Below are 12,249 nucleotides of genomic sequence, written 5' to 3' on the forward strand. Positions count from 1 at the left end.
CGGGCCTCGCACCGGATCACGGCGTGGCTGAGGCTGGAGGCACCTCCGGGCCCAGCCGGTCCCGCCCTGCTGCAGCAGGGCCCCCACGTCCAGGCGGCTTTCGAAGTTCTCCCAGGAGGCGGCAAGCTGTGCAGGGCTCTGGCACCACTGCAGAGAGCCTGGCTCTGTCCCCTCTGCAGCCTCCCTGCAGGTGCTTACAGACATTGCCGGCCTCCTCCTGAGCCTCCTCTTCTCCAGCTCCCTCAGCCTCTCCTCACAGCAGAGCTGCTCCAGTCCCTCCCGCATCTTGGTGGCCTTCCACCGGACTCACTCCAGTGTGCTCAGGTCTGTCTCGGACTGGGGAGCCCAAAATTGGTGCCAGCACTCCAGCTGTGGCCTCCCCAGAGCTGAGCAGAGCAGAGGATCACCTCTCTGGAGCTGCCGGCAACACCGTGCCCAATGCAGCCCAGGACAGCGTTTGCCTGCTGTGCGGCCAGGCCTCGTTGCAGGCTCACGGTCAAGTTGGTGTGCGGCAGGACTCCTGGGTCCTTTCCAGGCGCGTGCCCGCAGCCTGTCCCGGTGCTGGGCTTGTTCCTCCTCAGGTGCAGCACTCTGCTCTGCTCCTCGGTGAACCCCACGAGGTTCCTACCGGCCCATTTCTCCAGCCTGGCGGGGTCCCTCTGGGTGGTGTCCCTCTGGTGACTCAGCCACTCCCCTGGTTTTGTGTCATCCCCAGATTTATTGAGGGTGCACTCTCCCCATCATCCAGACCGTTAACGAAGCTGTTAAACGGAACTGGAGCCAGCACTGACCCTGGAGCATTCTGCTCGTTGATGGCCTCCTACTGGACTCCATGTCGCTGACCTGCAGCCCCCGAGCCCGGCCGATCAGCCCGGTTCTCAGCCCGCTCCCTGCCTGCCCATGGGGATGGGATGGAGGTGGCACCAGGACGGGGAAAGGCACTGGTACCCACAGTGGGACAGGGACTGGGATGGGGGCAGGACAGGTACCAGGACAGGGATGTGTCTGGGCACCTGCACACTGACCGGCACCGGGGCAGGGACCTGGCACCATGACCAAGCGCCCCATCGCTGGCACCAGGACAGCACCAAGCATGGGGACGGGGACAGGGACAAAGGCAAGGGGACTCATGGGGAAACAGGGCCACCCCCTGTGTCCCATGGACACGCATGAGGTCCCCTATCCCTGCACCCCCCCCTTCCCCCCTTTGTCGTCATGTACACACATCTGGGCACATGTGTGTGCTCCACAGGCGTAGCACCCTGCGCACCCATGGGTGGCCCTGCTGATGCCGCCATCCCCAGCCCCGCCATGGCCACGTGTGCCTGCCATGTGTGCCTGGGGGATTTGCGGCAAGGATCAGAGCGGGGTTTGCATCACAGCGGGGCCGTGATGCTGGGGACAGTGCTGGTGCAGGGGACAAGCTGGGGCAAGTCTGCGGGGCCATGCTGGAGGTGGCAGGCGCGGATTGGGGCAGATCTGTGGGGATTGCAGCAACCCTTAGCCCATGGGACAAGGGTGTCTCTGTGGGACACCCCTGGGTGCGCAGCCCCGTGGGACACGCGAGCACCCCTCTCGCCCCCAGCCGCTTGCCCAGCCCCTGTGCTCCCAGTGCCTCTGCCCTGTCCCTTGTCCCTGTCCCCTCTCCCCGGTGCCCCGACCCCGATCCCTTATCCGTGTCCTCCTGCCCCTGTGCCTGAGCCTTGGCCCTGAGCCCAGCTCCTGCCCCTGCCCCGTTTCTGTCCCCTGTCCTACCTCTGTCCCGTTTCCTTCCCTTGCCCCGTCTCCCATCTGTACTCCATCTCTGTCCCCTGTCCTATCTCCCATGCTGTCCCTGCCCCTAACTGTCCCCACCTCTGTCCCCTGTCCCCATCCGTCCCTTGCCCCATCTCCCACCTGTACCCCATCTCTGCCCCTTGTCCCGGGCTGTCCCCGTCCCCATCTCCGTCCCCTGCCCTAACTCCTCTCCCTGTCCCCACCTCCGTCCCCGTCCCCTCTCCGCGGTGCCCTGACCCCAATCCCTTCCGGCCATCCCCCCTCCATCCCCGTCCCTCACCCCCTGTCCCCGCCTCCCCGCCCGGCCCCGGCCCCGGCCCCGGCCCCGCGCCGGGCTCTGACCGTGCGGCCACCGGGGGCGGGCAGAGTCCAAGGGCTGCGGGGCCGGGCCGAGCCGAGCCGAGCCGAGCCGGGCCGGGCCGGGCCGGGCCGGGGGCGGCGCGGGGCGGAGCCGCCGCAACCTGCGGGCGCTGCCGGCCGCCCTTAAGAGGCGGCGCCGTCCCCGCCGCGCCGGGCCCGCACCATGAGCGGCCGCGTCGGGGACCTGAGCCCGCGGCAGGCGGAGGCGCTGGCCCAGGTGAGCCCGGCCCCGGGGCGGCGGGGGGGATGCTGCGGGACCGGGCCCTGCTCGGGCCGCGCCCCGGGGCTCGCCGGCACGGGGCACCCACCGGCACCGGGTGCCCGCCACCACCGGGTGCCCGCCACCCACCGGTGCCCGCCACCCACCGCCCCCGGCACCCCGCGAGGCCCAAAGCCGGGCCCTCGCCTCTCCCGGCACACGGAGCATCCCCGGGGCTCCGCTCGCTGCCCGCTCCCGGCCCGGAGGATGGAGCCCCGCCAGCGCTCCCCGTCCCGGCGGGGATGTGTGCCGAGAGGGGAGCCCCTGGTCCGTCCCCCCCCCCCGCCCCGGGCACGTCTCGCCCACGGGGCCCACGCCACGGGTGGAGGACGGCTGGCCGAGACGGTGGCCGTCACCCCCTGCCGGGGACAGCAAGGTCGCTGCCAAGAGCGGCTTTGCCTCGTCCCACCTTTATCGGCCTCTGTGGGGTTCGATCTGTTGAGAGGGCAACGTTGGAGGCTTTATCTTATCGCGTGCCGTCAAACCCAACCGAACTCCGTCCCGGCCCGCGGGCGATGACCCCAGTGGGGTACGGCCACGTCGATGCCCGGCCGGGATTTCGGGGCGCGACGCCCGCGCAGCACGGCCCTGATGCAACGAGCTGCGAAACCTGTCCCCTCCCGCCTGCGGCCGCGTTGTTTTTCTCCATGTGAAGGAGTTAATCCGAGGTTTAATTACACCTAAATTCAGGCGGGGATAATCCGGTCAGCCTTGTTACGGGCTGGTACGGCGCAGGCCAGGGGATTTGTGTCGTGCCCCGGCCAGGCAACCGGCACCGTGTTCCCCAGGCCTCTGCGGTGCCCCCAGGTCCCCGCCAACCTCGGTGGTGCCACCGGTGGTGTGCGATGAGTGCCCGGTGTCCGGCTCCATCCCAAAATCTCCTCGCTGATGGCAGAGGGGGGATGCTTAGTGCTGGCGGCGGGGGGCAGGTCGCTGGTGCCCTTGCGCAATGGGACCGGTTTGGAGACACCCTGTGCTTGGCACCTGGCCTGGGGACGGTCCCCTGCCAGGGAGGGGAGCAGAGAATGGCCGGTCCTGCCGGCTGCCCTTGGGACAAACTTCGAACCTGGGGGGTGAGGGAGGGATGGGGCCACGTCCCCAGCCCTGCTGACTGTGCCCCTTCTTTTCCCCACAGTTTCGGGAGAACCTTAAGGACGTGCTCCCCTCCCTGCCCTCTCAGGACGACTATTTCCTCCTGAAATGGCTCCGAGGTAAGCCCGGGGAGGGCACGGAGGGGCTGGGACATCCCACGGGGTGGCACCGAGCCGGGGATGCCGACACGTGCAGGCTGCTCCTGGACTTTATCAAGCCAGCACCGGGGCAGAGAGCAGTGAGGGCAACGGGTTCGGTGGGGACGTCCCCACTGCGCCCCATGGCGGGGCTGAGCCTCTCCGCTCTCTTGCAGCACGCTGCTTCGACCTGCCCAAGTCGGAGGCGATGCTCCGCAAGGTGAGGGGGCCCCGGCGCTGGGGAGAGCCCCGCCGAGGGGTTGGGGTGTCCCCGTGGAGGTGGTGGGGGGACCCCACGTGCCCTCACCCCTGCATCGCCTTCGCAGCACGTGGAGGTCCGCAAGCGCATGGATGCTGACAACATCGTTGCTTGGGAAGCGCCCGAGGTGGGTGTCCCCAGCCTGGGAGGGGTGTCCCCAGCCGGGGGGGGGGGGTGTCCCCAGCCCGAGGGGGGTGTCCTCAACGTGAGGTGCTCCCGCAGGTGATCAGGAAGTACATGTCGGGGGGCATGTGTGGCTACGACCGGGAGGGCAGCCCCATCTGGTACGAGATCATTGGGCCGCTGGACGCCAAGGGGCTGCTCTTCTCCGCCTCCAAGCAGGACCTGCTCAAGAACAAGTTCCGCGACTGCGAGCTGCTGCGGCACGAGTGTGAGAGGCAGAGCCAGAAGGTGGGCACCCGCCTGGCCGTGCTCCTGTCCCCACCAGCCTCTGTCCCGCCCATCCCTGCTGGCCCCACCAGCCCATGTCCTCGCCATCCCCGCTGTCCCTCCCACCCACATCCCCACCAACCCCACAAGACCATACCTTGCCTACCTCTGCTGTCACAAGCCCAGGTACCCGCCAGCCTCATAGGTCCACGTCCCGTCCATCCCCACCAACCCGTGTCCCTGTCAGCCCCTTAAATCCATGTTCTGTCCGTGTGTCCCCCCCAGCCTGTGTCCCTGTCCCAGCACCCGCACCAATGCTTCAGAGGAGGCTCTGGACGGACGGGGCCAGCCTGGTGGGGATGCAGGGACCAGCTCGGGGCTGCCCTGTCTCTGCCACCAGCTTGTCCCCAGGACGGCGGGTGGCAGTGATGAGGGACAGGTGGGAGCAGGGACTTGGCAGCGGCCGCTGCTTCCCCGTCCCTGAGCTCATCCTCCCGCCTGGCCTCTCTGTCCCCCGTCCCAGCTGGGCAAGAAGATTGAGATGGTGCTGATGGTCTACGACTGCGAGGGCTTGGGCTTGAAGCACCTCTGGAAGCCAGCGGTGGAAGCATACGGCGAGGTGAGGGGCTGCTCCCATCCTGGGGGTGTCAGGGGCCGCAGGGTGCGCTGGCCGCTGAGGCCAGAACCTTGTCCCTGGTGTCCCTGGGCTGTGGGGGTGTCCGAGGAGCCAGGCGTGACTCGAGGTCCTGAGGGTGGATGGAAGAGCAGGGGGTCCCCTCCTGTGCCCCCACTGCAAAGCCCAAGCAGGTGGGGCTGCCCCATGGGGTGTTTGGGGCAGGAGGACACGGGCGTGCAGCTCTCCCCATCCCGCAGCTCCTGTCCATGTTTGAGGAGAACTACCCCGAGTCCCTGAAGCGCCTGTTCATCGTGAAGGGTGAGTCCAGCGCCGGGTGTGCGGCCGGGCACGATGCCGTGCGGCCGCCGTGACGCCCGGCTCTGCTCCCCAGCTCCCAAGATCTTCCCAGTGGCCTACAACCTGGTCAAGCACTTCCTAAGCGAGGACACCCGCAAGAAGGTCGTGGTGCTGGGATGTGAGTGGGGCTGGGGTAGCCCTCACCCTGTCCCTGCAGCCTCAGGGGGTCCCTGGCTCTGGCAGAGGCACCTTGGCCGGGCTGAGGGTCCCCGTGTGGGTCTCAGCCCCCGCTGAGCACCCCGCTGTCCCCCAGCTGACTGGAAGGAGGTCCTGCAGAAGTACATCGACCCCGCACAGATCCCAGTGGAGTACGGGGGCACGCTGACAGACCCCGATGGGGACCCCAAGTGCCCCAGCAAGGTAGGAGGAGCCCCCCTCACCGTGAGGACTCAGGATGGTGGCATCCCGTGCCCATAACCGTCCCCTTCCAGATCAACTACGGGGGGGACGTGCCCCCGCAGTACTACGTGCGGGACCAGCTGACGCAGCCCTACGAGCACACGGTGGTGGTCAACCGGGGCTCGTCCCACCAGGTCGAGTACGAGATCCTCGTCCCTGGCTGTGTCCTCAGGTGAGGGAGGTCCCCGCCGCGGGGGGGACGAGGACAGACGGAGCCGAGGCGGGTGGCGGTGACCCCCCCCCCCCCCATGGCGTCTCTCTGGCAGGTGGCAGTTCAAGTCGGAGGGGGCTGACGTGGGCTTCGGGGTGTACCTGAAGACGAAGGTTGGGGAGCGGCAGCGGGCGGGCGACATGACCGAGGTGCTCCCCACCCAGCGCTACAACGCGCACATGGTGCCCGAGGACGGCTCCCTCACCTGCTCCACGCCCGGCATCTGTGAGTGTCCCCCGTCCCCTGCCCGGGGACCCCGTCCCCAGCGCCCTGACCCCCTCCTCGCCCCGTCCCGCAGACGTCCTGCGCTTCGACAACACCTACAGCTACATCCACGCCAAGAAGGTGAGCTACAGCGTGGAGGTGCTGCTGCCTGACGCCGCCTCGGCCCAGCAGATCCAGCAGCTCGGCGGCGACAAGCCGGGCGAGGGGACCCTCAACCACAGCCCTTGACGCCGGCGGCGCGGCCCCCGCCCCGGGGAGGACGGAGGAAGGGGGCCAGGGCCCCGCGGCTCAGGGATGCGGGGGCTGCGCGCGGGGCTGCCGGCCCCTCTGTGCCTTACGTGGCCCCCGGGGTAGCGGGGGCTGGTGGGGTGGGGGCAGTAAAGGGATGGACACGGAGGGGTCTCGGCTGGTTTTTGTCCCTCGGCCCCATGACCAGGCCCTGCTGGCCCTATGGGGAGGCCCTGCTCAGCCCCATAGCCGCTCCTGGCTGTGCCCCCTGCCCTGCCACCAGCCCCTGTTCCCCTCCTCAGCCCCATCACCGGTCTGGGCCGTGTCCCTGGACCCTATTTCCCCCTCTCAGCCCCACCACTGGCCCCAGTTCCCCCCATATTGCCCCCCTTATTGCCCCCCTCCCCTATTGCCCAGTTCCCCTATTTCCCCCATCCCCTCTTGCCCCAGTTCCCCCCTCCCCTATTGTTCCCCCCCCCCTCCCCTATTGCCCCCCCTATTTCCCCCCTAGTTCCCCTATTGCCCCCCTCCCCTATTGCCCAGTTCCCCTATTTCCCCCCTCCCCTCTCGCCCCAGTTCATTGCCCCCATCCCCTATCGTGTGACCGCCGATGGTCACGTGCTGCCCGGCCCTGCCTTCCCCGCCGCCATCTTGCAGCCGGGCCGAGTGGGCGGGGCCTGGGGCGGGGCTCAGTGACGCGTCTGGAGGGGGCGGGGCTGGGGGCGGGGCCTGGAGCGCGCGGCGGCGGGAGCGCGCCATGGGGGCGGCGGAGCCCGACCTCTACCGGGACACGTGGGTCCGCTACCTGGGTGAGCAGCGGCACCGGCACCGGGCACGGGCACTCGGTACCGGCACTGACACCGGGTCCCGGTACCGGACACCGGCACCGGGTACTGGCACCGGACACCGGCACCGGGTACCGGCACCGACACCGGGCACGGGCACTCGGTACCGGCACTGACACCGGGTCCCGATACCGGACACCGGCACTGGGCACCGACACCGGGCACTGACACCGGGAACCGGCACTGACACCCGGTACCGGGCACCGGCTCCCGTCGCCCTTCCGGGCTCTGCGACTCCGGCCCCCCCCGGTCCGTCCGCACCCGCTCCGTGCCGCAGCGCACGGGCCCCCCCCGGCGGCAGCGGCGGGGCCGGATCCCGCCCGCTGCCCCCCCTCGTCCCTCGGTGTCCCCGGGCTGGGTGCCCCGGTGGTGGGAGCAAGGTGACCCGGGCAGGGTCCGGTCCCTGTGGGGAGAGGGAACGGGGGAGGGGGGGGACACATCGGAGCCGCTGTCCCATTCACCCCCCGGGTGTCCCCCCAGGTTACGCCAACGAGGTGGGCGAGTCCTTCCGCCCCCTCGTCCCGGTGGCGGCCGTGTGGGCCAGCTACGGGGTGGCCACAGCCTACGTGACCGCCGATGCCATCGACAAGGGCAGGAAAGCGGCAGCGGTGAGTGCCCCCCCGGCTGCCCCCGCCTCGTCCCCTTGTGCCCCCCCCGTCTGACGCCCTGCTCTCCCCCCCCAGGCCCACGCGCACGACCCCGGCAAGGCGACGCGGGTGGGGGTGGCGGTGGCGGACACCTTCGTGTGGCAGAGCCTGGCCTCCGTGGCCATCCCCGGCTTCACCATCAACCGCCTGTGCGCCGCCTCCCTGGCCCTGCTGGGCTCCCTCACCCGCTGGCCTCTGCCCGTCCGAAAGTGGGCCACCACCGCCCTGGGGCTGGCTGCCATCCCCGTCATCATCACGCCCATCGACAGGTGAGGCATGGGGACGGTGTGCCTCGGGGACAAACTGGGACAGCCTCGTGTGGTCCCCAGGTCCCTGGGGGGGCTCAGCACCAGTCCCCTGAGCTCGCTGGGGGGCTGCTGGGGATTAGTGGGGTGAGGCCCCGCTGATGGCAGGGACAGCACCCTGGTGGCACCAGGGACAGCTGAACCTCCCCTGTGGCCAGATACGTAATGCCACAGGGGGCCTTGTGGTGACACTGGGGGACCCTGCTATCCCACCGCAGGACCGTGGATTTCCTGATGGACTCCAGCCTCCGCAAGCTCTACGGCAGCGAGGGAGAGCCCCCATCCTCACCCTGAGCCCCATTCCCACACAGGGACTTAGCCAGCGGAGCCAGGCAGGGAAACTGAGGCACGCTGCTGGTTCTGGAGTGCTGCACCTCCTTCACTGTGAACCCACACTCAGGTTGTGGCCATGGGGTGGAAGCATCCGCCCTGTGCCTGGTCCTAATAAATCATTTCAGATGTCACCTGCTGCAAGTGGTGTTTGGGTGCCAGCGAGGGACACACAGTGGGTTCACGCTGGGCACATGAGGTTAGGCAGCTGGGTTCTGCCCCACTGCTCAGCACCCTTGGGGAAGCCCTCCCCGGTCATTGGGGTCCCCATGCCCCCACACAGGATATGGCCCCTTGCAGAACTGTCAGGCCCCACTTCGCGGGGACAGGAGGCTCCTGGCACTGGGGACAGGCAAAGGGAAGAGTGGCCCCCACATTGTGGGGGAGCTACAGCCAGCACTCACCCCCAGCTGATAGAGTTCCACGCCAAAGACAGCCCCAAGCCCTATAGGACCCAGCCCTCCCTTGTCCCCAGCCCTGCAGAAGCATCTGGGCACTGCCAGCGGCAGCTGCCACCATGGCCAGCACCTCCCATGCTGCCTCCCAGCACCCAAGTTCCCCTGGGCAGGTTGATCCCAGCACCAGGAGCAGGCAGCACAGACCAGGGACACGCCACTGTGCTGTCCTGCCTGGAGGCCACCTCTCCCTGCAGCACCACCAGGAGGAGCAGCTATGGAGAAATGACTTTTATTGCCGAGGAACCAACTCACACCAAGCTGTGCTCCAGGCTGCGGTACTCCGAACCGGGCTCCCCCAGTTTCTCCAGCTCCCTGGGGACGAGGGCCCCCACGACAGCCTGCAGCTCAGCCTGGAAGGGACACTGCCGCCTCAGCCGCCGGCGTCTCCGCTGTCCCCTGCGCAGGCGCCACACGGCCAAGCCCAGGGCCAGCACGCTCCCCACGAGGGCCGCCGCCACCACAGCACTGCCCAGCAGGGCCAGCCCAGCCAGCAGCAGCTTCTTCACCGTGCGGCACGGCGCTGGGGGGACAACAGGGTCAGGGGTGGCTTGGGCACCGAGGACAGAGATGAGCCTCCAGGGCTTCCCGGTCCTGGGTGTCCCTGCTCCCACCAGGTGGGGGGCTTCGGGCACCAGATGGTTGGGTTGGTTTGGGGCCATGGGGAGAAGTTCGGGGTTGGCTGCTCACCTTCATACCACGGCTCCGGGTCCTGCACCAGAAGTGGGCCAGCCGTCACCTGGTGGAGCATCCCCTCTCCTGGGAACTCTGCGGGTGGACACAGCCCATGCAGCTCCCCTCTGGTCCCAGGACACCCAAAGCCACCGAGCAGCCATGGGCCCCCAGGGCAGGTGCCTACCTGGCTGCTGTCCAGGTGGGGTGTCACCAGGGGGACACCTGGTGTCACAGCAGTCACACAGGGCACTCTGGGAAGGGTCCTCTGCATTGTGCCACCTGGGAGGGAAGGACAGAGCTGGGGGTCCCTGCGTCCCCAGCACCCACCCAAGACCCATGTGGTGTCATGTCCTCTGTCCCTTTGGGTCTTGGCCACCCCAGAGGGGTCTTTGTGCATGAGCAGGGATTCAGAGGGACCCAAGGGGTGGGGGGGGTGGCATCCAGACCACCATGGGGTGGCTTGGTGCCATGGATGTGTCCCCTGGCCCCAGAAGGGCACCAGTGGTTTCTGTTCCCAAAGCACCCATGGGTGCTCTGGTCCCTGCCCAGCTCCTTGGTGCCAGCGGGGAACCCACACCGATGCAGAGCTCACCTGGCTGCGGCTTCACTGTAGAAGCAGGACCTCAGGCTGTGCCTCTGGGCACCCCATGCCGTCAGCAGGCAGTGCACGTAGACCTGCTGGGACACCGGCCGTCCTCACTGCCACCTCCAGGCAGCCCACCCTTCCTGGGGGCCTTCCCCTCCCTCCCACCTCCGCATCCTCCCCATGGCTTCAGGCCTCCCCACCTGGGAGCAGGGGAGGGCAGCAGGAATGCCCACAGAGGGACAATGCCTTGGGGACACCCAGGTCACCCCAAGGAGGTGACCCACCACCAGGAAGCCTGCTCCACCCCAACCTCACCTCCTCCTCAGGCTCAACCTCCAGCACAGGGGCCAGGATGGAGAACTGGAGGACAGACGCCCCTCTCTGGTGCTGGACAGACACACTCCCCAGACTCGGGCCATGCAGACACCTGGGGAGACCCAGGAACAAGTCAGGGACACTTCCAGGCTGACCCCAGGACCTCTCACCCCACCAGGTCGTCTGGCAGGACCAGGCCGACCGCAGCACCAACCCTTGGCTGTTCACCACCACGTAGGCCCTCCTGGAATGGCCCGGCCACCCTGAACTTGTCCCGTAGCACTGGTCCATGTAGATCCTGGGGGAGACACCAGGCCCAAAGTCCACCCTGGCCTCCAGGTGGATGACAGAACCAGAGCTGACCACCAGCGGCTTCTTCATGGCACCAGAGTCCCCTGAAGGAGAAGGGAGGGTGGGCTCAGTGCAGCATCTCTGAGCCTGTCCCACCACAGATGGGGACATAGGACACGTCCCAGGCCCATAAGGGGTCTCCGCCCCTACCGCTGCAAGGCAGCAAACTGCCTGCAGCCCCCTGATTTTGGAGCCCACCACATGGGAGAGCCCAGTCCCTGCTGCTGGCTGTCACCCTCGCCTGGCTCCCCTGCTGCTCTCCAGACCTGCAGCACCTTCCTGGTTCCCCCCCCAGGAGCAGAAAAGGACCACATCACCCACCAGACTGATAAGAACCCCAAAACCTGATCATGGAGCCAAGCGTGGGCTAGGGAACTCCTCAAAGTGCCACCATTCAAAGCCTTATAACCCTCTGCAAGCCTGGGAGCTGTGGTCCTGAGGGACGGCCACCCTCTCCTGGTGGGCCTTGGTAATGGGGGTCCATCCTGGGGTCTTGCCCCTCCAAACTGGGGCCTAACACAAGACCCAGAGCACTCACCATGCAGGAGCCTCAAGGTGAAGTTCATGCTGGGCTCCTCTGAGCGGGGGTGAGCATGAGTCCCACCAGGCACAGTGGCAGCAGCAGGTGCTGGGTCCACAGCCTGTGTCCCCACACCCGAGGACGCCGCTGGGGCCGCCGCCACATGGCCAGAAAATGCGGGAGCAGCTGGGGCCGTGGGGGTCCCTGCGGGAAGGAAGGGAGTTAGCTGGGGGGGCTGAGCACAGAGCGATGGGAGCAGTATGCCTGAGGCACAGCAAGGACACCCAGGTCCTCAGACGTCCCCAGAGCTCAGGGAGGGGAGATGGCCATAGCACAAAGTGAAGAACACCCAGGAGCACATTTGCACCCATCGGGGTGCTGCCCCAGCAAGGGCCTCCCCTGGTCTTGGTGGCCAGGCCCTGCCATGGGACCGCTGTGGTTGGTGGGTGCCAGAGGAGGTGGTGCTGCACAGGGGTCTCCACGAGCCTCCCAAAACACAGGATTGAGCATCCCCCGCTGCAAGCACCCCATGGAGCACTGAGGACAGACCAGGAGCTGTTCACAGCATGGGAGAGCACCACCAGCAGCCAGGGACCCCACGGGTAGCCCTGGTGCCCCATCCAGACCAGACCCTAACGGACCTGCAGGGACAGGGAGTTCCCAGACCACAGGGCCACCTCCACCAGCAGGCCCAGTACCAGCAAGTCCAGGAGGGCATCAGGAACCAGCACCAGGCAATACCACAGGGCACCCACCCCCCACAACGTGGGTGCCACCACCCACCTCCCCCAGCACGAGCAGCCAGGGGTCCCCAGCCCCACTCACCTGCCACCCCCAGCACAGCCCCGCACACCAGCACCCACCAGCACAGCCCCATCCTCAGAGAGCAACAACTCAGCCCCAGCCCTGGG

The 12,249-nt window shown here is 67.9% G+C and overlaps 3 protein-coding genes across 4 annotated transcripts; 2 read left to right on the forward strand and 1 right to left on the reverse strand.

Moving 5' to 3' along the window:
* Positions 1–2,183: 2,183 nt before the first annotated feature.
* On the forward strand, positions 2,184–6,477 carry SEC14L2 (SEC14 like lipid binding 2). 2 transcript variants are annotated; one of them, XM_048054834.2, is made up of 12 exons: positions 2,184–2,353; positions 3,531–3,606; positions 3,801–3,844; positions 3,951–4,010; positions 4,106–4,294; positions 4,797–4,892; positions 5,147–5,207; positions 5,281–5,364; positions 5,500–5,606; positions 5,678–5,817; positions 5,912–6,081; positions 6,155–6,477. In XM_048054834.2, exons 1-12 carry the CDS (start codon positions 2,300–2,302, stop codon positions 6,307–6,309), a joined length of 1,236 nt encoding a protein of 411 aa, XP_047910791.1. In that variant the 5' UTR covers positions 2,184–2,299; the 3' UTR covers positions 6,310–6,477. The 2 variants fall into 2 exon arrangements, with proteins under 2 accessions (XP_047910791.1, XP_066834947.1); XM_066978846.1 differs by lacking the exons at positions 2,184–2,353; positions 3,801–3,844 and having other exon boundaries at positions 3,535–3,606.
* A 494-nt stretch (positions 6,478–6,971) lies between these two features.
* On the forward strand, positions 6,972–8,570 carry MTFP1 (mitochondrial fission process 1). Its single transcript, XM_048054837.2, has 4 exons — positions 6,972–7,118; positions 7,635–7,762; positions 7,838–8,070; positions 8,325–8,570. Exons 1-4 carry the CDS (start codon positions 7,067–7,069, stop codon positions 8,398–8,400), a joined length of 489 nt encoding a protein of 162 aa, XP_047910794.1. The 5' UTR covers positions 6,972–7,066; the 3' UTR covers positions 8,401–8,570.
* Positions 8,571–9,142: 572 nt separating this feature from the next.
* Positions 9,143–12,249, reverse strand: LOC136786568 (zona pellucida sperm-binding protein 3-like). Its single transcript, XM_066979160.1, has 8 exons — positions 12,164–12,249; positions 11,357–11,542; positions 10,682–10,862; positions 10,468–10,579; positions 10,159–10,241; positions 9,751–9,845; positions 9,582–9,659; positions 9,143–9,414 (listed from the first exon to the last, which is right to left on the reverse strand). The coding sequence occupies exons 1-8, from the start codon at positions 12,213–12,215 to the stop codon at positions 9,143–9,145; spliced, it is 1,059 nt and encodes a 352-aa protein (XP_066835261.1). The 5' UTR covers positions 12,216–12,249.

Source organism: Anser cygnoides, chromosome 17 (genome assembly GCF_040182565.1).
Source record: "Anser cygnoides isolate HZ-2024a breed goose chromosome 17, Taihu_goose_T2T_genome, whole genome shotgun sequence".
In the NCBI taxonomy this organism is placed as follows: domain Eukaryota; kingdom Metazoa; phylum Chordata; class Aves; order Anseriformes; family Anatidae; genus Anser; species Anser cygnoides.